General features: G+C 38.8%; 1 protein-coding gene and 1 long non-coding RNA gene across 2 annotated transcripts; one reads left to right on the top strand and one right to left on the bottom strand.

Moving 5' to 3' along the window:
* Positions 1 to 1359: 1359 nt before the first annotated feature.
* On the bottom strand, positions 1360 to 23925 carry mpzl1l (myelin protein zero-like 1 like). Its single transcript, XM_026181658.2, has 6 exons — positions 23716 to 23925; positions 15518 to 15699; positions 11038 to 11248; positions 8011 to 8140; positions 3965 to 4070; positions 1360 to 1502 (listed from the first exon to the last, which is right to left on the bottom strand). The coding sequence occupies exons 1-6, from the start codon at positions 23786 to 23788 to the stop codon at positions 1407 to 1409; spliced, it is 798 nt and encodes a 265-aa protein (XP_026037443.1). The 5' UTR covers positions 23789 to 23925; the 3' UTR covers positions 1360 to 1406.
* Positions 15648 to 16196, top strand: LOC145431581 (uncharacterized). Its single transcript, XR_013911932.1, has 2 exons — positions 15648 to 15779; positions 16038 to 16196. It is a non-coding gene; the product is annotated as an uncharacterized LOC145431581 (long non-coding RNA).
* Positions 23926 to 24412: the final 487 nt, after the last annotated feature.

The raw sequence follows: 24412 nt of genomic DNA, 5'->3' as shown, positions 1-24412 counted from the left end.
AACTATCAGGACTGAGCAGCTTGAAGTTTCACATTTTGTAAAATTTGTGCTTTAATTCTACAAATTACGTTCTTTTTAATATTCCAGTGATCACTGAATGCAGGGGTTCTTTCCTCGTTTAGATGGGAGTTTAAAAAAGTATGAAATTTGTCCAAAAGCGCTGCACAAGCTGTTCTCTGTGAACAGAAGTTACAAATTTTATCTGAAGGAGTGAGTCATAGTGTGTCATACACACAACTTCAGTTGACTCCATGTGTTTACTTTTTTTTCTACCCTGGAAATTACAAGCACCTCCTTCTCAGTGCCATCATCGTCTCAGGTGTAGAAAGATTTTATGACTCTATAATCATGTAATGTGACACAGTGGCCCATCAGAACAGGAAAAACTTGCCCAGTCTGAACTCTGACTTGTTGATGAACCAATCGGGTTTTCAGGATGACAGAGACGCGCAGAGATCAGAAGCCCGTAAACAAAGGAGAATAAAACGGTGGAGCGTCTGCCCGGCTCATTAATGGGACTTTTAACACTGTGAGCACACACTTGGACCACACTACATCTCTTTACATTGATCTAAATGCGGCACAGTTTGGATCAGACAAGAGCACAGTTGCAACTTTGTGACGACTACAGTCTGCCGTTTCTAACAAAAAAATGTAACTTGAGGTTTTGACGTTGGTAGATTTTCTTTGATCTTTACTGATGTTGCTGTTTGTACAGTTTCAGACCAGTCTCACCGGCCAATAAAAAGCACCAAAGTTTCGGCAGAAGTGATCAATGAATGAGAAGGCGATGTAAGACAAACAGTGAGAGTATCGTTCAAATATCTGCTTTATAACGTCTCTTCTCTCTGGAAGAAACAGTTTAACGCACCAATGTTTTTTGTTTCGCTTCGTTTTATTAAACGGGGCTCACTCGGTTCAGGTGTGAGCATCTTAAGTAGGACTGTTGAGTTGGTGCAACAGCCTGCTAAACCTTTAATGGGGGGACGGGGGGGGGGGCACAAAGCTACAAGAACAAAAACAAAACAAACAAATAATACTTGGAATGATAACCGAAGGCTTTCTCGTTTTTATGTGTGCCCCTGGTTTTTTTTGGAGAACAGTTTTGGTGTAACGGAGTGGTGGAACATCGACTTTGAGTGTTTTCATAGCTTTTTTTCTCTTTTGTTTTTACAACAAAGCACATGGAGACATTACTTTATCGTATAATATCATCATGCTTTCAGAGGACAAAATTTTAAAGAGAGAGAAATAGAGAGAGAGAGAGAGAGAGAGAGAAACTGCACCACTTGTGTCCCTGTTGAGATATCCCCACCCTTCCCAAGAGCAGCTGATAGAGAGGTCTCATATTTTACTGGATTTTTGTTTACTTTTTTTTTTTCCTTTATTTGGTCCCCGGTTCCTCTTCAGTTTTTACGAATGTCAGCATAGACCACGGGCTCCATCTTATGGAAGGAGTTTTTGCTGCCTGAGTGATCCAACTGGGCGTATATCACCGGGCCCTGGAGGACAAATGAGATGCAGAGCAGGAAAGAAACACAGTCAGCCAATGACACAAGTAGATACAGAAAGAAGCAAATAATAAACGGCAACCTTTATATCACTTTACGCACATGGGTGATTAAAGAAGCCCAAAGTCAGAAACCTAGGTGGTTTTTCTTTGTTTGTTTTTTTAAATGGAGCTTCTGACTGGGAGACAACAGCTTCTTATAGTTTGACTTAATTAGTGCTTAGCTGTGGAGATGTAAGGGCAACACATACACACAGATAAAAAGGCTTAGATAATTAGTCCATATTTGGATAATTACTTAGCAATTACAGGGCCTCTGAAAAGTGGCTTACATTAGTTTTTTTCCACATTTCCTTCCCACTCCTATTAACAGCTTTGGCACTGGTTATACAGTAATAATGATAATAGTAACATTACACTGCCAAAATATGGAGTGTCACTCGATATACAAGTATTTAACATGTGTCTCACAAAGACAGGAAGAGGAACTCTTTAGCACCTCATGTTTTGATACCTGTATTCGGTTGATAGGCTTTAGCTGTGATACAATAGTTTCCAAACTTCTGGGATAGATGCTGAATATTTTATCTCATCTTACTGCATTTAAGATGATTTTAAGGGGCAAGCTACAGCTGGCCGTGGTAATCGTTCAGACTTGCCGTGATTGAGATTTAGAGCCTTGGGTGCTTCCTAAAGAGAAGCGTGACCAATACACCACAAAAGTGCAGGACTGCCACGGGATCATCACTGCACGCAGACTATACAGTACAGTGTAGTGAGAGTGTGACAGCCGTGACTACAGCCGCAGAGACAGCTGTGTCATCCCGTGGGTGCAGTCATAATTACAGTGACAGCGTCTTTCAGTGAGAAAGCTGGTGAACCAGCTCCTCTGTTTCTCTTTCTAAATATAAATGGTGCAGACCGGTGCCCGCGCAGCCGCAAGTTGGGAACGTGTGCTGCACAATACACGATACTGTATCATAAAAACGGCTCTGCACGGGTCACAGGAAATGCAAACGTTATTGTGAGGGTTAAAAAAAGTACTGCAAAGTAGAGCAAAAGTTATCAAAACATCAATTTAAAGGGAAAAACCCCCAAAACAAAGCCAAAAACACCCCACGCTTTAAGAGACTCGAAAACTGAACAGCAGTCCCGTGTCTGTGTGGGATAGTCTAGTCTTCTTTTTAAAATAAAAATAAAAAATAATAATAACAAACATAACTATTACTGAGAAAATAAGGGGTTTTTTTGGACAGTAAACCTAAAATTGTTGAGTGTTGGTTGGCTGATCAGGATAAAACCGATGACATGCTGGCCTTAAGACGAATGTAAAAGTTGTGCTTGACACTGATTTTTCTAATATTACTTATTATCATGGATAAGTGATTTTGATGAAAGGAGATTTCACATTTAAATATAGCAGAAACTAAAAAAAAATTCCGCCTTCATGTATTATTTAGAGGAAACACTTCACTAAAAACAATAAATAGTCAAAATCTGCCCTAAGATTAAAAATAAATAAATAAATTCTCACTGTGACCACTGGGTGGGGGACTCTATAGTCTGTAAATAACTGTCCTTCACCTTTTTTCCATTTTATCTACATTTTTCAGTTTTTGTTAAATTATTCTGACGCCTTTCACTCGCACTTTAGAAATCAAATCCAATTTGTTGTTTTGTTTCATTTCAAGCAAAATTCACTCGCAGGTTTGAAGATTGGTTCTGCTCTCTGTCGTATTAAGACAGCCCACTGAAGATTTCTCAGGGTGAGTTGACTGTTTGATTTGCTAAAACAGATCAATTATTCAGCTGATAAATCAGAGAAATATCAATAAAGGGAGAACACACATGAGAAAATTTCAGTCTATTAGCTAAACACAAGAAATGCAACACCTGATAAATAACTGTTCATGTCTAAAAAAGTAAACTAACAATAGCATTTGGGGCGATCGTGGCTCAAGAGTTGGGAGTTCGCCTTGTAATCGGAAGGTTGCCGGTTCGAGCCCCGGCTCAGACAGTCTCGGTCGTTGTGTCCTTGGGCAAGACACTTCACCCGTTGCCTACTGGTGATGGCCAGAAGGGCCGATGGTGCGATATGGCAGCCTCGCTTCTGTCAGTCTGCCCCAGGGCAGCTGTGGCTATAACTGTAGCTTGCCTCCACCAACAGTGTGTGAATGTGAGAGTGAATGAATAGTGGTATTGTAAAGCGCTTTGAGGGTCCCTTTTTTAGGTTGTTTTTTTGGCCAAACAATAAAAAACATGAATGGAAACAACTGAAAATAAGATTACATACCAAATAAAATTCATATAAAATCAGAACTAAATATTACGGACGGATAAAAAGTTTTTTTCAGTTGTATTTGGATACGTTGTCCACATAAATGTGACCACCTTCCAGTAAAACAGAGGCAGCCACTGGTTTTTTGCTCCTTCCCTTCGTCCCCCAACTCATACCTGTAGCGGACCCGAGGGACTGGTAGATCTGGAGCCCTCCACTCTGGACTCCACCTTCTTTCGAGGCTGCGGAGCCTGAGAGTTCACGCTTTCCAAGGACGTACAGCTAGTTTAGGTGTAACGGAGTCGAGCAATCATTGGTGCACAGTCAAAGTGAGACGAACACAAATAATGGACAAGACAAAAACAAAATCATGAGACATGAGAACATGAAATGCTGCAGCTGAGCGCCGACTGGAGGTGCACCGATGGGATTTAGACCATATCAGATTAGTGGGTGTGCAATTTTGGAAGCACATTTGCAATCAAATAAAATCCAAATTAAGATATTTTGATGAATATTTTTATGACTGATTCTTTAGCACAAAGGTTACAGTTTATAATTTTGTACTTAATTCATAGTGTAATATAATTTAGCTTCTTTAATTTTATAGATAAACCTTATCTCCATCTCCACCCATAACAGTTTAGCTGTTTTAGTTTTATCTGTGTGATAGTTGCATTTTTTCCCTTTTTGGTTTTGAATTTTTTTTACAACAACAACAAGGTAATAATTGTGGCTCAGTCACACTAGTATGAAAAAAACAGGACTGAAAATTTGACTACAAAAATATTCATAGTTGCTTAGTGATTGCATTGAACCAGCTGCAAGCAGTTGGAACAATTACAGTCGCAAGCCAACTGCACAGCTCATCTGTAGGAGAACTGGTCTCCAAACAATTGTGATCAGACTCAAACGGACTGCAGTTGCTTTCAGGCAGATTAGCAAAGGTTTGCAAATTACTGTCATCTAATTTATAAATGCAGACCGCTTGCCAACCCATCGCAATCAAGCAAAGTAAGTTTGCACTGATGAGTCCAACTAGTGTCTTTGCAAATCTCTTTCCAGGAGGTCAACGAGACTGCAAGTTCACTGCACAGAGCTGCAATAATTTGGGTCACTGCACGTCTCCGACCAGTTTTCCCCAGTGTGACCATGTGGGAGATCTTATATTACATTATCATTTGTAATATGTGGTTTATAATCTGAATGTGAAGCCTGGTGATTTCTCTGATACTGAATTTATTCCACTTGAGGACTTACGGATTAGGTTCTTGGCTCAATAAAATTAATTTTTTATTTAACTAATTAAAACTGTTTTCTAGAAATCTGAAGGTCTGTGCTTTGGCTCTAGAAAACTGTACAAATATGTACTATTTTCCAACATTCAACACTAAAACTACCAGTATTGCTGAATGTAATGTAATGAGCAGGGCAACAAATATAGCCACTGATTCAACTGTTTTAATATGTAGAGCAGAAGTACAACAATGGAAATTAACCCAATAAGGTTTATTAACATTCTCCATTGTTTATCTTACTGTACCGCATCTGAATTACTTGATTTAGAGTATATACTCATCTAAATTATGGATAAATATTAGTAATTAATAATACTTTTACAAAAAGTTAGTGCAAACATATAACATAACCAGTCATTAGATGCTCTTCTATTGTAATGATATCTTAATTAATGACAGTTAATCACATAAAAGCAAAGACTGATTGATCAGTTAATACATCAACAAAAGATTATAAATCTAAATGTTTATACTAAGTTTTATTATTTCTTCCTCAGTATGAAGAGAAAACCAAATATTTTTGATTTTAATCAGTAGCTCAAGCAAACCTCTCAACAAATATTCAATTTAAATTTTATTTTATAACATATAGAACAGACAAAACAATAAAATGCCAATCCGTTTGTGCTTGAATCAATGCTTATTTGATCCAATTTAATTTCTCAGTCTAAGGGTTGTAAATCTTAAGTCAAGCAGCCAATCAGTGCAACTCTAGTAAAGGCAACAGGGGAGAGAGGCAGTTTACCTGAAAATAACAACATGAATGCTAAATGAACAATGAGAGGCCAAAATTTCAGCCCATTAAGATGACTGAACACTGCCCAAAAATAAATAAATAAAAATCTGTAAATACTGTTGTCAAATAAACATGTTTCATGAGGGGGAAAAAGCTGACGATGGTTTAGTCTCACTGAAGCAGATGAGAAAGACACCGTTTAGTTTTGTATGTTAGTGGCAAACGATGGATAAAAGTTCTACACTTTAACATTAAGCTGTTCTAAAGACAGTAAATCTGCCTAAAAGAGACATTGACTGTAACCAGGTTACTTAATTACATATAAATGCATTAAACGACAATGTCTAGATTAAATGGCAACAAGCTCAACATGCTTGTAGAAGGTGTTGCTGTGAAGTTAGTGGTGTTAATACAATTTAATGGAGGGGGAAAAAAAATGACTGGCACCAGTGAAAACAGCCACCCCACAGATCCCTGTTAGCTCAGCTCACAGGCTCAACCCACTCAGCAGCCAAGCAGAAGGTGCCAGATTTTTCTTTCTTACTCAGTCAGAAGCAAGTGCTGGTGCCTGAAGTAGAACTGTTTCCACACAAAGCATTAGCACTGGCATGGCTCCACAAATTTCAAGGTTGAGCACAAAACTATCAACAAGAAATTTGCAGCTGCATTGACAAGAGACCTCTCAGCGAGTGCAGCTTCTGCTTTGACAACCTTTAGTGTTCAAACCTTTTAAAAATGTGGGCCAATTCTCAAAAGACAGGGCCTCTCATTGACACCTTCCTGGTGGACAAGAGGGACATCTCTCAGATTTGTGGCTCTTTTGTTTATACCTCAGATGAAGAAAGAGTTTCTATGGCATGCGAGGTAGACGTGGTCAAAAATACCTCAGGCATGCAAAGTCTGGAGTGGACACTTTTTTAAAAACAAACGTGTTAATAATTAGTACCCACCAAACACCAGATACTGTAAAGTGTTAGAGCTATACAGAGGGTCTAACGGGAAAAAAAACCAACCTCTCAAGTGAAATATTACTGAAAACAAAACAATGATTCAGGAAACCAGTATCATCTGTTTAACTTACCTTTCATTTTAACAGCATCAAGTATTATTTTTACATCAGTATAATGAATACATAATGTGAGCATTAAACATCAAACAAATCAGGTAAAGTTACTATCAACAGACACAAATAACCAAAGAAAACAACCCAATTATAATTCAGTTATAATTCAGTCAGTCAGTGGGGGTATTTTTCTGTATTCACAGGAGATTAACGTTAACATATTCTCGTTGCTAGCTATCAATTAAAATACCACTTGCTGTTTATCATTATTGTTACAGGATGTGCGGATGAAGCACTTACTTTATGGATTTAAAACATCTCATACAGCTGTAGATATAAAGGATTTTACAGGTGAAACCACTGTCTGCGGCACACAAGACAAAATATTCTCAAATCTTTTAGAAATGTTAAACTTTAATACTGTCTAAACTGTATTTATGAACACCTGCAGACCCTGCATGGATCTGGGTTCATAACGGTAAATAAATAACTAAATAACACACAAAATTCACTATTAACTACTTTCTGTAGAAAACTGATAAAAGTAATTGCAGTAACTGAGTCACATTGAGAACAAAATTAATTTTACTGAAAAAAAAAAAATCTTAGTAGAGTTGGCGAGTCAGAAAAATGTACATCATTATCACGTGTGCATCGCTCACACAAGATCAATATTTCATACTTAAATATAATGATAGTGTCACACTTATAGTGAAACTACTAGTACAGATATAAAGGTGTAAATCATATAATTGTAGTATTCAGTATTTACCAACTTCAAAAACTTTATTGCTCTTTATGATGTATCTTTATATTTTTATATCTATAATATAAATATGGAGCTTAAAGCTGCTAAGAACAAAAATAAATAAACTAACAAGAGTTTGACTGCGACTATGTCTGGATATATATGAGTGCATCACCAAATAGTTGTTTTATCACGTGTACATATGTGTTACATTTATTAAATGTGCGTTCAGCTTATAACTGCATAACGTTGGCGTTGAGAGTGAAGCTACTTTTAGGTTCTGAATATAGTTTTTAAACTTTTGAAAATTTTGCAGCTTCACTGTAGTTGAGGTCATCGGTAATCTGGAACAGCGTAAAGTTGAACGGCTCACTTACCCTTCGTAATCATGGCGGTTGTGAAGTACCCTCATGACAATGCAGGCCGCCACAGCAATCAGCACAAGCACCAATAAAGCACCACAAACTCCTGCAACTATAAGCGTGGTGTTGTTCTGCGAATAAGACTCTGGGGAAAAACAAACAAACAAACAAACAAACAAAAAAAAAAAAACACACACACACAATGAAGAACATTCAGGATCAGTCCACCCATCCATGATATTCCAGACATTCCCAGCCACACCTAACATTTCATCCTGGGGGATTCTGAGGCTTTCTCAGGGCATCTCACTAGCGGGTACTGGGTCTACCCCAGGGTCTCCTCCCAGTTGGGCATGCTTGGGAGGCACCCAGGAGCCATCCTAACCAAATACCCGAAACATCTCAACTGGCTTCTTTCGACGCGCAGGGCCAACAGCTCTGCGGGACCGTGCAAAAGTCTTGAGTCAACTAACAGACTATTTTGTAATGTTTTAAAGTGGTCCAGAGTTTCCAAAAATGTTGGACTAATTACTCACAGATTATGACAAAACTGCCCAACATTGTGAAATGTACGGATATTACACACGCAAACACAACAAAAGAGTTTCATCTTACTTAGTTTGATAATGGATTTCACAATGTCCTCCAAACTAAAACAAATTAGACTTCATGTGAAAGACCCACATCACCCAGTCACTGTAAATAAAGCTACGCTACTATAAATAAAACACTTTTAAACCCCATTCCTGGAAATTAACATCACAGATGGGAGTGGTGCTTAAACCTGAGTATCCAGTAGTATTAAAAGCTGGAACCACACTAAGGCAGCTCTTTGTTAGAGCCAAAGCGTGTGAAGATAAACAGAATTGTGCGAATAATAATTTCAAAGTAAAAAGTAGATTTCAGAATACAAAAATAAGATTGTGAGCACAAGGCTGACTCTGTTCCTTCATCATGTATAAATACAGTTATGCTACCATAAATAAAGCACAAAACTTGAACCCCCAGGCCTGGAAACCAAGAACACAGCTGGGCGTATCACTGAAAGCTGAGCAACAAAAGCTGGAACAATACCAAGGCAGCTCATTGTGAGAGCCAAAAGAAACTGCGGCTAAAACATAGTCGAGTACAACACACATGCTCTATTTAGACTCTTTATTGCTTCCTAGATACAGATGTTTGGTACAAAGAAAAACCTCAACCTGCGAAAAGGTGCAGCCACATGTAAAGCAGACAAGCCATCACATGCACATGTGGTCTTCAGCTGAGTGAACACAAACAGTGGTTGTGCAGTGATTTGCCATATGTGCTTGAATAGCTTGCATTTATTAGTCTTTTCTCATTAACTGATGATATTTGATGTGTTTATTTTGTACCTTTAATGAATTTCACCTTTAACTGATCAAATGGAGTCATTTATTACCTCAGCTATGTATGTAAATGTACCGTTGTGATCATTTTAATCATAAAAATGTACGTCTGATCTACTTCTCCTACAACTTTTTATAGTTTCCTTTATTTTCCTTTTGTTTTTCTTTTACAGGATTTGGCCCATTGATGTGCCAAAGATAATGGAAAATTGTATATGCAACATTAAAGGCTTTTATTTTAGTGCAATTTTCCACCTCAGATTACTACAATGTGAACCCTGGCTGACAGACCTAGTCACAACAAGATTCAGAGATATGCTGAGGTACATGCAGTTTATTAGACAGAGCAGACAATCAGGCCGTGGACCTGTTGCTGCTTTCAGGGCTATATGGATAATGTTTGTTGCCCAGTTACCCAAATACTATCTCTCTGGCAGGGAACAGAGTGGTCACACCCACTCGGTGATGAAATCACAGTTCTTGTGGTCAAAATTCTGTGATTTGAGCAGTCCATAAAAGGCGCAATGCACTCTAGAGGCTAAAATACTCCTGGTGTGATTTAAAGTTGCGTGAAGGGCCTCAAAAACCTGGTGAATTATGGGGTAAAGCCAGAAAATGATTGCATTTTTCATTCCTGATTGGCAATTGCAACTTTACAAATCAGTTTGATCAGGAATATGAGAGAGAATAACACAAATATCTGTCGAGGGACATAGTGAACGGGTTTAGTCCATCACTCACACAGCATATAAAAACAGTATGTGTGTGCCCCTTTTTGCAATGCACAAAAATGCCAATGCAAGTGGAAACCTGCTCTCACGAAAGACCAAAGGTAACGTCCTTTTCCTGTAACAGGATGGCATCAATAAATCTCTAACGAGCTTGTCGCCAAACATTGTTTCTCCGTTGTTGTTTTTTTTAATTAATCATAACTTTACCCACATCTAATATGAACACACAACACTGTAACATAATGCTCAATTGTAACGTGTAATAAGGGATTTTTTTATGGCATGCGAGGGAATAAATGTGAGCCCATAAGAAAAAAGAAAAGCATTTTTGCAGCTAAATACGTCACTGTGTGCTGTTTAGTGCCAGCAGGCAGAGTAGCACTTTTATTCTTGACAGTCTTTCATTTATCTTTTGAATTTGGGCGATATGGATCTAATGTTTACAGATGCCTAACAGGAGATTCAAAGAAAGTTTGCAGTTAATCCGGTTTGAACTGCAAGTAGTACAAAAGCATGTCGCAACAGCATTCCTAGATAAACCATTAAGTAGTCCAGGATTTAACTTGTTACAGGTGGTGCAATCGACACACTGTGGTTAAGATGGCCACGATCCAGTCCATCATGTTTGATTGGCTAGTGAAAAAGAAAAGTCCCCTCTTTGCCTGGAAACACAAGCGATAGTGCGCAGAGGCTCACACTGTGCTACACTGTGTTTTCTCGCCATCCAATCAGCATGTGTGTGAGCAGAGCCCTGCTGAGTGGGTGAAAACAACTGACGAGTGTCTGTTCAAGGCCGCAGAGTAGCAGGAGGCATTTAGAAAGACATCTTTCCCAGCCACACTAACTCAACCTGTCACTGATTTTTCTTTTTATTAATTTTCTACATTTCCAACATTTAACTCTGGTGCATTAATTTCAATGTAAATCTGACAAAAACTCACCTTTCAGCACGACCCTGAGCTCGGTTCGAGCCTGCGTCCCCATCACATCTGGGGGGTTCTTCACGTCACAGAAAAACGTGCCGTTGTCGCTGAAATAAGTTGGGCTCAGCTGTATCGAGACGTCCCTCTTGTTGATGTCCCCGATAAACTGCACGCGGTCTTTGAACTCCTCTGACCCTGGGAATCCTCTCCCACTTGTAAAGTAGAAAATCTACAAAAAGGAAGGAAATGCTGGTGAAAATGTACTCATGTATAAATGGGGACATCTCCGACCCCTGAAGGTTCTCATCTAGATCAGCCGTGTTCTCTAGCAACCACCGAGCAACGGGCTAAAATGACCTGATTTTATTGATCAAACAATCCTCTCCTCTCCCCTCAATGCGATTAAATGTACTTGTTTTCGAATAGCAAAAACAGACCAAGCAATACTGTAACATGGACTTTTACTATTAAATAAAATGTATAAAAGTACAGTAATGCTAGATTAAGTAAAAGAACAGACATGTAGACAAAATGCAATAAAGTGTACAATAATTAAAAACCAAAAAACAAATCTCCAGGTACTAAAAACAATAATAATACATTCTTTTGACAATTACTTGAACAAAAATCTCTAATATTTACTGCTTTCTTACCATCGTTTTATATTTGTACTCTATTTGTATTTATTAAAATTATAATTTTTATTCTTTTTTTGTCCTTTTATTTTTTGTATTGGGTTTTACTCATCGTCCAGCACTTTGGTCAACATCTAAGGTGTTCATATGTGCTAAATAAAATGACTTTTTTTGGACACTGCAGACACTGCAGCAATATTGTTCTTATATTTGACATAGATAAATTAATAGATAATTTCCATAATTTAGTAAACAAAGAGGTCAAACAAACTGGTTTCCTGGCTGTGACTATTATTCCTGTATACTGGAACAACAGCTGCCATAAGACACCTACACACTGAACAGTCTTCACTGCAGCCACACTGTGCTACGTGGAACTGACAGGACATCAAGCATCATGTATGTGAATTGTATGATGATACTGAACTTACTGAACCTATTGCTGCTGCTACTACGATTATAACATAGACGGGAGTTTTTCCTCTGTCATTTGTTTCTCTGGTCTTTGGCCTTGGCTCAGTCACGATGACATGACACATCATACAAAAACAAGGCTTTTTTTGCCACAACTCAACTAGATTTTCTTCTTTACTGCAATCCCAAATTTTGTTTTGCAGTTTTCCTTTTCTTTATTATGGCTGAGGTTTTTTCTTTACCTTCAAAAATTAACACAACAATAAATAAATAAAGAATTCTCTCAAGTTGATGTCAGATAATTTGATTCTTTTGTAGAAAAACAGACAGAACTTGAAGTGGCTTTCATATTGTTGTCAAACTATAAAGGATTAAATATGCTAACAATTATTCAGTTTTATTAGTAATAATTAAAGCAGTAAACCAGTTTCATTCTTGTAGTTCTATAAACATAAATGCAACAAAAAATAGCATTAATGTAATTAAAATCCAACATTAAACTACTAAATAACTTGTAATGTAATTATTTGTACCAATCAGTAATGGTGAAAGCTGTGTTACTGTAGCTGTAGCTTCAATTTGTCTTGCAGCTCATTTCAGATTTTTTAAGGGTTAGTAATGCAACATTAGACAGTACTGATTGACAACTTCTTCTCTGGATGGAAGTCGATGATTAAAGGCTCTCCTTTGTAGTCAAAATGAAAGCAAGAAAATGATCATGTTATCCCAGCAATTTTGTTTTTATAAAGCACCGAAAGCCAAAACTAATGTAGCCTAATTAAATTTAAAATCTTATTGGTTGACGCCCTGGACCGTTTCCTGCATGTCCCCTTTGTTTTCCTAGCTGCTCACTAATGTCAAGTTTGGGTCTCAAGCCAACTTTGAACCTCTTTCACTGCACAATGTCTTAAACAAAAGGAGGGAACACCTCAAACCTGTCTAGGCAGCTCAAAGACGGCCCTGCAGATGTTTACAGGGAAAGTAGGTCACTCTTGATTAGTTTTTTTTTGTACTGAAATGCGTAGAATTTGAAACGCATGCACCAACTACAAATTTTTGGTATCCTGCCATCTCTAATGACAACAGTTGCTTAGTATGTTGGACAATTTTGACATTTGGATTAGAGCTGGGTGATAGAACGATAACGATATGTATCGCGATATAACTTTTACTCGATAGAGAAATTAAGCTATCGCGATAGACCTCGCCGCTCTTGTCCTCTTGAAGAAAGAAAAAAAAAAAAAAAAGGTCAGCCGATCCAAATTCAGTAGCGCAGAGCCGAACCAATCACAGCCGCAGCGTCACGTCACGTGACTTGTTACGTACAGCACAAGTGCCAAGCCGCACGTGTGTTTGTTTGGGAAGCAGCCAGCGGGTAATGGAGGAAATGAGTGTGCCGACTAGAAAAATCAACCGAGCGTGACCGAAGAGAAAACAGATGATGGTTCCAATGCCGGAGAGATTGTCGAACGGAAGAGCCATAGAGGTTCCGTAGTTTGAAGGTATTTCGGCTATTTCAAGTCTGACAAAAAACAGAGTAGCGTGCACTGTAAATTGTGCCGAAAGCAAGTCTGGAAATACAATAAACTGGTGCATGCGTCACACTGTGCGCCACGTTATTGTTTCGGTGATATGAATTTCTACAATACTGTTACTGTTAATTCTACTCTCTGCAGTGTTTAAATGCTTACATATACACACAGTTACTGTCCCTCCACACATACGACTCGGTTCTGCTTCTATGCCCCAGCTTTGTTTACTATTTCCCACCGAGGCTTCTAGACTTCTGATTGGCCAACATTTCTGCACGGTTAGGAATCTAGCGCCACCTGCTGCTTTGGCATGTTCATAGCAGCGTTTTCCTTCATTTCTGCCTTTATGTGTGGACGGGATTATTTTTTAAAACGAAAACGGAAAATCTCCGTTTTCAAAAATACGCGTGGACGTAGCCTGAGTCTCTGACTGGAAGCGCTAATTCGTCATTCGGCTTTTGTCAGACTAAAGTAACTGTTAAAACTGTTTGAAAAGCTAAACTATACAACAAGGAGAGATTGAGAATTTCCTTTTAGTTCTCAGTTTATTTGATATTGACAAAAGTTAGTCAGTTTTGTCTGTTCTTCTGTAAAACAAACTAAGATTTATTTTTAGAATTAATATTTTGTTTCTAAGTGGAATTGACAATTTAGTCTGTTTCGTTTGTTCTATTTTGAAACTTAAACGCTTTAGCGGCTGCCTTTTGTGTAGTTTGCAATATTTGCCTTTATTTATCTGAAAAAGTCTCATGTTCCTTAAGTACATCTACCCTGTTGAATTTATTATGGGAAATAAATATTTAAAAACAAGCTGCTGATTATTTCACATTTTACTTGTGAGCAACGGCACATTTAAATCTTACAAATATAGTTATTTGGCTCATATCGTGATAGATATCGTTATCGCCTGAAATGAAAAAAACATATCGTGATGTGAAAAAATCTCATATCGCCCAGCTCTAATTTGGATTAATCACAGAATATCTGAGGTACTAGAAAGACCTTTTTTTTTTTTCAACATTACTGCTGCACAGCCTTTTTCCTTCACTGAGCAGCTTTCCCTTATCTTAGCTTTTTGGTGTTTTTTTTGGACAAGCATCATTTCTGTAGGAAGAGAAGTATTTATTCTGCAAATGATGGGTCTGAAACGTCAGAGAGATTGATGTTTTAAGATACACAGCTCGATGTTACAACATGCTCCAAGTGTAGACTGCGTGTATGTGTTCTGCCATGACTGCTCTGCAAATTAAAGGCCCTTCAGCTATGTCATTATATATGCATGAGTCAGATCACAGCAGACAGACAGGCCCCGCCCAGCCTGACTGGACTGTAAACAAAACTCCTTTGTAGATAGGACATGATCCACACAAACATCCCTCTTTCTTTTCTTTTTTTTTAGCTGCTTAAGAGTTTTAGAGGAATATACACTAATAAGTTCAAGCTACTCACCACAAGTCAATTCTCAGCAGTAACAAATAACACTGTAGGAAAAATATGTAGCTGAAAACTAAAGTCTACAAAGAGATTTAAGTCGACAAAGTGCTATAAGAACTAAAGAGAAAAATGAAAGCATACCACGGGATCCAATTACGATGCTCAAGCAAGATAGCAGCAGAACATAAACAGATGAAAGCAAACGGAAAAATTCGATAAAAACAAATATGTAGATATGTAAAGACAGTACATGGAGAGAGTATAACTGTACCTGATATATTTTTAGAAAAAAAAAAAAAAAAAGGCTGGCGCTTAAACTGAAAGCCTACTGAAACCAAATCATAACAATGTGCTCTCACCCATCCCTCAGGGAACAGCCAAATCCGTTCTTCTTGTGTCACGACAGATAAAACAATCGCAGGAAAACATCCTTAAAAACTGTGGGAAATCTTCCCAGAGCTGACACAACCAGCGGGGACTTACCACGTATGGAGATTTGTAGTACTGACTGTCGGGATGACTCGACTGAAAGTTCCAGGTCACCGTGGTGGCCGAGCTGACCACTTCGCTGGACCTAAAGGTGCATCGAAGAATCCCCGTGGTACCGTTCTGTACTATCACCTCAGGATCAGCGTGTATCTCGATCGCAGACGTGGGTCTTGTGACTGTTTGTGAACACAAAACAACAAGTGTAAGCACACAAAGCAGCAAGGGTTCGGGGCTAAACCAACACCACGGCCAGCAGGTATACAATCTAGAAAGGCTATTGGTTTATTTTGTAGTTAGTCTTCCAAGATCCCAAAATGGTTTTTAGTTAGTTTTAATTATTTTTTTTGATAAGTAATTTTTAGGTTTAGTTTTAGTTAACTATAATAGCCTTGTTAATAATCGGAAGCTTGGTGCAGTCCCACAGTATTAATAAAAAGGGACAAAATCTGTCTTGCTCATTGTCAGGAACTTCTTTGTTGACGCTTTTCTTTTTCTTCTTTTCTCGTTTCTTCAGTTTCTCCAGATCTTTCTTAGCGAGTTCGATAATGTTAGCAGTCTCCTTCTCGGGGGCCAGAAGAGTGGAGGAAAAGGAGCTGGACCCTCCATAGAACGACTGACGGTTGGAGGCACGGGACAGATTCTTCCTCAAATTCTCACTGATAGCCTCGCTCTCCAGGAGTTTTGCCCGAAGGTCTTCAATCTCTTTAATGTAACTCTGAATCATGTTTCCAATTTCCTCTGTGCCTCCTTCACCTGCACGAGTTAGTGTGGTCAATGCACCTTAGAATTACATCATATTTTTTTAGTTTTTAGGTTAGGAACTCCGTAACTGTCGTTTGCAGAAAGCATCCTTTATTAAGGTAAACAAAACAAGAGGCATTTTTCATCATTCACCAGCAACATTATAGAGCAGCAGTACTGCTAAAACTATCCCAGGGTTTTTTTAATCATTATTATTCTTATTCTCGTTACCATCTGCATCAGTAATTTTAATCCTCTGTTTGCTTTTCCTGTCATTTGGAGTCCAGCTAGGGAGTGCTCAGCTGAGTCAAGCATTTTAGTTTTCTCATCCTCTGCGGCCTGGTTTTACTCCAATGGTGTTTTTGCCTCAAGTAGTGAATTAAGTGTTGTTACCACTTCTAGCAGGGAATGTTTTCTTTCACAGTTTGTAAAATATTTTGCTTTGTTTGAAGTTGTTAAAATAACTTCTTTGACATCATGACACATATATATGTAAAAACTTAGATTGGTATTAGCACAGATGGCACCATTGATCAAACAGGGCGGGCAACTTCGTCAGCCAAACGTCTGTATCAGTCAATATTCTTAAATTCTTAAACCTGAATTAAACTGTGCTGAGCTGAAGGGTTTGGGTTTTTTTTAAATTAAGATTTCTTTTGCTTCCCCCAACACAAAGGGCACAACACATACACATAAGAAAAAGAAACATGTGTCCCTATTAAATTTTAATTTCACTGAATTAAAATATTCAAGTGTCCCTAATTAAAAAGATTTTGTCCAAACCCTGCAGTGGTAGTAACGATTACTGTGAGCATGCCCCAAAATCATAAATTACGGTCTAACCCATTCATGCCACTGATCTTTGAACCCTTCTAAACTTCCTCACGCTTGTCCTGTAGAGCTGGACGTTGTTTTAGTACTTCTTGCTTGCTCTTAGCTGGCCTCTGTGTGGGAAAACACATATGTATGAGTCAGAGCACTAAATAAACAACTGAAGTGAGGTCACAGGCAGCGAGACAAGCCTGACACAGATTTTAGTCCGTGTCAGGCTAAAATCTGACGTGGAGGTATCTTATCCAGCCACCTGTAAGATTACTCAAACTATTTTAATGTAACCGGAAAAACAGACGGATGGTTTTACAGCTCTGCTCATTTATCCAGAATCCTCAATTCCCATATTTATGGCTGCATCAAAGGCAACTTGGTGTTTGATGTTGTGCATAATGTAAAGAGAGACGTACAACTGAGCAACACGGGCTTTCTCTGCTCAGAAACAACCTAAAAGGTATCACAATGGTGATTATCAGCAGTCTCTGCTAAACCAGGCTTCCTGCTTCAGGCGCTGTCACAAGAGTCACATGACTCTCGTGACAGAGCCTGCTTCATTTAGACATTATCAAAGGAACAAAGATAAAGATATAAGACAAAGACATATAAAGAATATTTTTTAAACTGTAAAACGCAGCAAATAAAGAGACTGAAGTTTCAGACTTTTAGCCAAAAACATCCTACAAAAAGACTGATTAATTTTCAGAGATTTTCTGGTGTAAACGTAGGTCCGCGAGACTTTGCCGAGTATTCTTTTGCAAGGTTTTTCCACAGTTGTAACATCTCCCTTTGTATATATGTACATCTCTAAGCTCTTGTACTGGAATACAATAAAAACCAACACAATCGTACACTTGTGTCTTCAACCTAGCTGCAGTGGCCGCAGCGTAACACAGCACATTAACCCCCCCTAAAAAAAAAAAAAAAAAAAAAAAAAAAAAAAAAGGTGCCAACCAGCAGGTGAGTGGTTGGTATGCAGACTTGTCTGCAAACACTCGCCAAGAATACCCTCTGAGACATAGTGAAACTACATGGCAAAAAGTTCCATCTTTTGAAATGACTACGGCAATAAGGCACTACTTTGTTTTTGTTTTTCTGGTTTTTTAAGTCAGTGTTCACCATTTCCGGCTTTGGATTGCACTTTCTCAAGTCATACTAGCGCTCGGCTAGTAGCTGACGAATATTTGCACACAAGTTGATGACTTGCGTGTAACTCATCGACCTGTCGGTGACTGTGGCAATCTGCTAGTGACCAGGTGCAACCACAGGGAAATTTCTGTTGCAACACCTGCTTTGTGATTGATTTCAACCTCCAGCAACCAATTGCAGAACACACATTTTTCCCAAGCAAATGGTTGATTGCCAGATTATTGCCAACTGTTCTCTAGGCCGGTATGACTTCTTAGAGAGCGATGAACACAGAGCTAATGAAAGCACTTTTTATTTTGATCATAATTATTACAATGATTTAGTGAAAATGTCGCACCTGGTGCCAATTTTAAACCTAAACTGCTCAGACCAGATTAGATTATCTGTTAAATTCAAGTTAACATTGCAACCTGCATCAGATAATGTGATACTCAATCTGATTGTTCTTATAGCTGAGAAAATAGATACCCAAATGTGACCCTGACTAACTGCACAACCTTCAACACCAAATCAGAACCATTTTTTACACTATAAATTGTAGAAACAAGACTGCAGTGCAATACTGGACACATTGGAGACAAATAAATGCAACAAATGTTCTTTAAAAGGCTGTGTGATAAATGTCAAACACTGACTGCACAGCTTGATGATTAATAACCTTACCATAGCAGCTATGAGTAGGAAATGTTTGGCAGTACATTCACCTTTTTGCCACCTTGAAAGGTTTTGATAGAACTATGAATATACAAATCGAGCCACACAAGTATTAGCAAACAGAGATACGTGACTTCCACATCTTGTAATCAGAAGAGCTAGCAGGCCAAGGTATAAAAGCAACAGAGCAATAAGTAGCCTCGGCCTCTTGCAGACATTAGATCCAAGTCTCAGATTTAGACTCGGGGAAACACCGTGCTTCAAAAACAAAAGCAACTCTTAGAGCAGCATATAGTCAGCACACTGCTGAGGCAATCTCACAATAATTTATAAAACGAAAGGAAGTATTTGTCAGATGATATCTGTGATTCAAAGCAGAACACTGTTTTCCGTCTTCAAATTTCAGGAAACAGTTTTAAAAGTTGTTTTTAAGGTTGGCAAAACTGTTTGTGATTTCTGCTCTTAATCTCACTTCACAGAAACATCCTGTCCAAAATCAAATAAAGTGACTGTCAACTGCTGAGCCGGCTAATTTGCAATTTCATGCACATCCTTTCTAAAATGCCAGATCATGTTGAGCCTGTAAAAGCCGAGTGATCTAACGATGATTTAAATGTAATTTGAAGTGAAAAAATAAACTAAACTACAGAAAAAAAGAAAGAAAGAAAGAAAAACAGCTGGATTATGCAGAAGATAACCTGCTAGTGTTTGAGTTTAGAATTTATCTTTTTAAAAAAGGTTGCTCTCCATAATCTGCACTTCATACTTTCTGTGCTTTACCACAAGGTTCAATTTTTAGGTGGTGTAATTTTCTATTTGTGAACCTAGAACTTCTTCTTTCAGTTGTACACCAGCATTAAAGACATACTTTGACCTAGTCATCCTAAAAGCTGCCGTTTTAAACTGTTTCTGCCTTTTTAAATATTAGATGGCAGAGACATGTTCAACATTTTTCTTCACAAACCTTATTAAATCATTGTTTTATCGATTATTAACCGCTCTTTATACATTGCTTTTTCAAAATAGTGTGGTCAAGCATCTTTTAAACAAACTAAATCTTAATCCTTCAGTTCTTAATGACTTCGGACCAATTTCTTAACTTTAATCACAAATTACAGAGATTCAGTTCTTTTGAAAAGCTTCACACATCTGCAGCTCACATTAACTGTGGTGTACCACAAGGTTCGATTTTAGGTCCTATGGTGTTTTCTGTTTTTATGCTTCCAGCTGGTCACTTTTATTAAGTTTCACTGCCACATTTACTTATTCTTATTACTTCTTCTTTCAATGCAACACCAACAACATTAGGATATATCCGTGAGACCTGGGGCCCGTTCTTCGTACCTCGCTAAGTAGGTTAGCCAGATTAGATTGTTGACGATTTCGCGTGATCCTGGATCAGTCGGTTCCCCGAAGCTCATCCGGGACTTGCTGTCATAGCAACAGAGCCGTAAGCGTAAACCTGCTCGGGAGCAGGTTTACTTTATGTAAACAGGATTAGATCGCGGCCACGCAGGTATGTCCGCTTCATTTATACGAAAGCAACAGCGATATTTTTCCACTGTTTCACCATAAATAAATATTATCAATGTAACTAAAGATAATGCAGCACTTGATCCTTTTATTGATGTCACACAGATACATACAGGTCATTTCCTAAAAAAGGGAAATGTACTATTAACATTCTATTACATGTATGTGATTATTACAGATGTAATTCATATTTCAGAGTAGTAATTGTAAATTACTTCGTGTAATCAAGATGAGAGACCACGGCTATAAAAGCGAAGGTGGATTTGGGAAGCCTGTCGCAGCCATGTCCTGTCCGTATACGCGACCAACCCATTGCGGAAGGTGCAAGATTGATAAGGAGAGTCCTCAGAATTCAGCGTATATTGCGGGACAGACAGGATCCTTTAGCTCAGCGCGACAGTGTGCTCATAGAGAGATATCGATATTCCCGTGAGGGTATTATTTACTTAACCAACTTGTTGACGAGGGGGTGCAGGACCACCACCTGTCTTTTTTTCCTCTGCCCTTTTCTTGGTTGCTGTTATGAACAAACTAACAGAGTATTACAGGCCAGTATTACCTTGCCAAGAGACGCAAAGCAATCTAAGAGATAAATATTACCATTCTGTAGAATACTCCTGTATTCCACTTTTACTTGTTCCCATGTTCTAGTGGGTCCTGTTGTGGCTCTAATGTGAAAGGGGATATAATATAACATATTATAATATAATATAATGCCATATGATATTGGACAATATAGTGTCATATGATAGATCTACCCTACCGCCTACTGGTGTTGGCCAGAGGGGCCGATGGCGCGATATGGCAGCCTGGCTACAACCGTAGCTGCCTCCACCAGTGTGTGAATGTGGGAGTGAATGAATAGTGGTATCGTAAAGCGCTTTGGGTGCCTTGGAAAGCGCGATATAAACCCAATCCATTATTATTATTATTATTAAATTACCTACGAGTTTGATTTGTCAGCAACTTTCTGCCAGCCCTCTCTCCTTGCTTTTGCAGCCTTTGCAGTGTTCCCTTGCGTTTTAATTAAACTCTGAAACTCCTGAAATCCCTCACTCATGAGTTCTTGCTCTGCTGCCGGAAAATACCGAGCACGCCCCTTGGACATTTTCGCCGACCAATCAGCGGGTTGCCGATCAATGTTTCTACTATCGATGCGTAGCCCCTTCTACGACACCCAGTGATGTCACATTCCTGCGTCCAGCTGTAGTAATCGTCAACAGCAGGTGTGTTCGGGGAACCGGATTAGCGAGCTCACGGTTAGCGCGATGATTTGATCTTGGATGTGTCATTTGATCTTGGATGTAGTAAGCGACGTACGAAGAACGGGCCCCAGGTGATCCTAAAACCCTAGGTGCTGTCTCAGTGATGTTAACTGTTAGATACAATCCTTCAGTTCTTCATCCTTCATCAAAAGTTTGAGAAACAGTGGTTTCAACCCACTTTAGCATTTGTGTGCCTAAATGGCAGTTTGGAGAAATTTCAATAGGGTTTTTGAGCTCTACACAGCACAGAAAAGAGGTTCCTCGAGGTAACCAAACACCTTCTTTTAAACAACATAAAAGGCCACTATATCTTTTTAGACATAAGAGCAGTTTTCAATACAACAGATTCTAGGATTTTAATAGATGGGTTGGGATCAGGGACAAACCACTTGGTTTCATTTTTATCTCTTGGGGAAAAAAAACCCCCCAAAAAATTATCTAATAAGAATATGCAACTTATGGTACACCATAAGGTTCAATTGTAGGTCTTATGTCATTTGTCATTTATTTAGTTTTACTACACCCACATCACAGATCTAAATTCCCATGAAACCTGCTGATCATAAAAACTTGTTTTAAACTGTCTCATCATGTGAAATGTTGGACGGTGCATTTTCTTAAATCAGTTAAACCCCAAACAACATCCCTCTCAGCTCCACACTGTTTGGTCTTGTTTTCTCCAAATAAGAACTATCTTGAGAGAAAAACTGATACTTTCACATTCAGACCTGGATGAAGTATACACACTAAATTGTGGATTACAGTCAACACTTTCCTAACACATACTGTTAAAACTACTCAAATTGAATGCAAATATAATTTTTCCAATGTTCAGGATGTTAAAAATGTTTTAAAAAATTAACTACAGATAAATTAGATTAAAGTGTATGTTTTCCTTCTTAAGATGCACATTTTGAGCTGCTAAATGTATAGCACAAAACGGCTTAGCCAAAGTAATGAATGCAAGTTCGTGCTGTAGTTCACAGCTTTTTATATTACTATGCGACCAAACTGTGCGAGGGCACATATACCCTGTGCCTGAATAGATAGAGGGCCCCTGGTCATTTCAGTCCGTGCCTCTCACCAACTTGCAGGCAGCTGCAGTAACACGTAGTTACAACACGAAGCCACTATTGTGCTTCCTGCCAAAAGCAAAAAAAAAAAATAGTGACGCAAATCTGGCAATCCAAAGCGAAACTTCGCGCAAAAATCATGTCCCCGCCGTTGTGATGCTACGTGTACCATTAAGTACACAGTGTTTAGTACCCAACATACTTCGTTATCTGGGTCAAAATACGGTTAGCAAACGACGAAATGAGACGTTATCGCGGGGGCTGGATGCTGTGCTAGTCCACCTGCATGCAGATTAAAAACTGTCTTAGTGTGCTGTTCGATTATGTAAATAAAATAAGAATTGATTGGTAGCTCTATTGGTAGACGACATTTCACAGGTGACACGTAAATACCGTTGAGACACACGCCTAACAAAAGCTCTATTCAGAAATCAGCGTTTAAACGGCTTTACTTTAAATTCTGGTTACATGTACGACAGCGCACACTTTTAAATATCTCCTGCCTTACTAGAACATTTAAATCAAATCGGCATGGGTCTTAAAACACCCAGGGACTCTTATTTCAGCTAAACAGCTGGTTAGCATCGCTACTTTCCACGCCTGAACCCACCTTCACCTTCCGCAGGACGACGCGGCCAGGGGCGGCAGCCACCATCCTGTGCCAATCTCCATTCAGGTTTTAGTGAATTTAACAGATTGCATTTTCTGTAACACTGTCTCTCACATACGGTGGAGTCTCTAACCCATATCCCAGTTTAAAAAAAAAAAATCCGGGCAGTGTTAAAGATAGTCTCTCGCTTACGAGGCTGAAGAAAGGCGTGTTAACTCTTAAAGGATTGGGAATAGAGGTGTAAACGCTGCTAGCCTGCTAACCTGAGATCCCACCTAAAATAATGAACTCAAACGTTTACAAATGGAAATTTAACCCAAGCGGGGCTTCAACACTCACCCAAAACAACACAAAGCGTAAATCCAGTAAATAATATACGCTTGCGAATCGTATTTGGCCATTTGGACTCCATTATGTGGTTGTAAACAGGAGTAGTTGCTCCGCTTTTTTTTTTTTTCCTCCACTGTCCTAGTGGTTTCTTCTTTTTCGCTGCGGGTACAAACAAATATGGGTGCGGCTGCTGCTGCCCCCTATAGAACGACCAGACGAACTACACATAACTTCTACCAACAGACAGCAAACAAAAGGAGGATTTCATGAATAAAAGTGAGCGCTTTCTGCCTGAGGCTAACAGTATCAGTTATATTTTAAACCTTTTTCTCTTCAATGAAACCAAACTAAACTGAAGAACAGAGGGTGGTATATAAGGGCGGAGGGAGGGGCACGCAGGGGAGTCAGGGGAGAATGAAGCTAGAAAAGGAAGTGAAAATTAAATAACAGAAGTTAAAGAAGGAAGAATGTTGCACAGAGTTCTGGGAAGAGTTTAGATGAACTCTGAAGAGTTATCAGATGACTGGGAAATTGTCAAGAAGGTATTTGGTGCATTGTCTGGAAAGAGGACGAAAGGGTAGAAGTCTTGGCGGTGGAACGAGGAAGTACAGAAAAGGATTCAGCAGGAGTATGGGCTAGTCAGAAATATGAAGAAAGCAAATAGAAGTTCTGGGAGGCTAGACGTACCGAAAAGGAAGGGCCGAAA

This window comes from Astatotilapia calliptera, chromosome 10 (assembly GCF_964374335.1).
Source record: "Astatotilapia calliptera chromosome 10, fAstCal68.1, whole genome shotgun sequence".
Taxonomy (NCBI): Eukaryota; Metazoa; Chordata; class Actinopteri; order Cichliformes; family Cichlidae; genus Astatotilapia; species Astatotilapia calliptera.
This window is presented reverse-complemented; position numbering and strand designations above follow the sequence as displayed.

Excerpts from the sequence above, each read along its gene's own strand:
- mpzl1l (XM_026181658.2), bottom strand. The coding sequence starts at position 23,788 with ATGGAGTCCAAATGGCCAAATACGATTCGCAAGCGTATATTATTTACT. Across the intron at positions 8,141-11,037 it reads GCTCAGGGTCGTGCTGAAAG|AGTCTTATTCGCAGAACAAC; the intron begins GTGAGTTTTTGT and ends GTTTTTCCCCAG. Across the intron at positions 4,071-8,010 it reads AACCGCCATGATTACGAAGG|CTGTACGTCCTTGGAAAGCG; the intron begins GTAAGTGAGCCG and ends CACCTAAACTAG.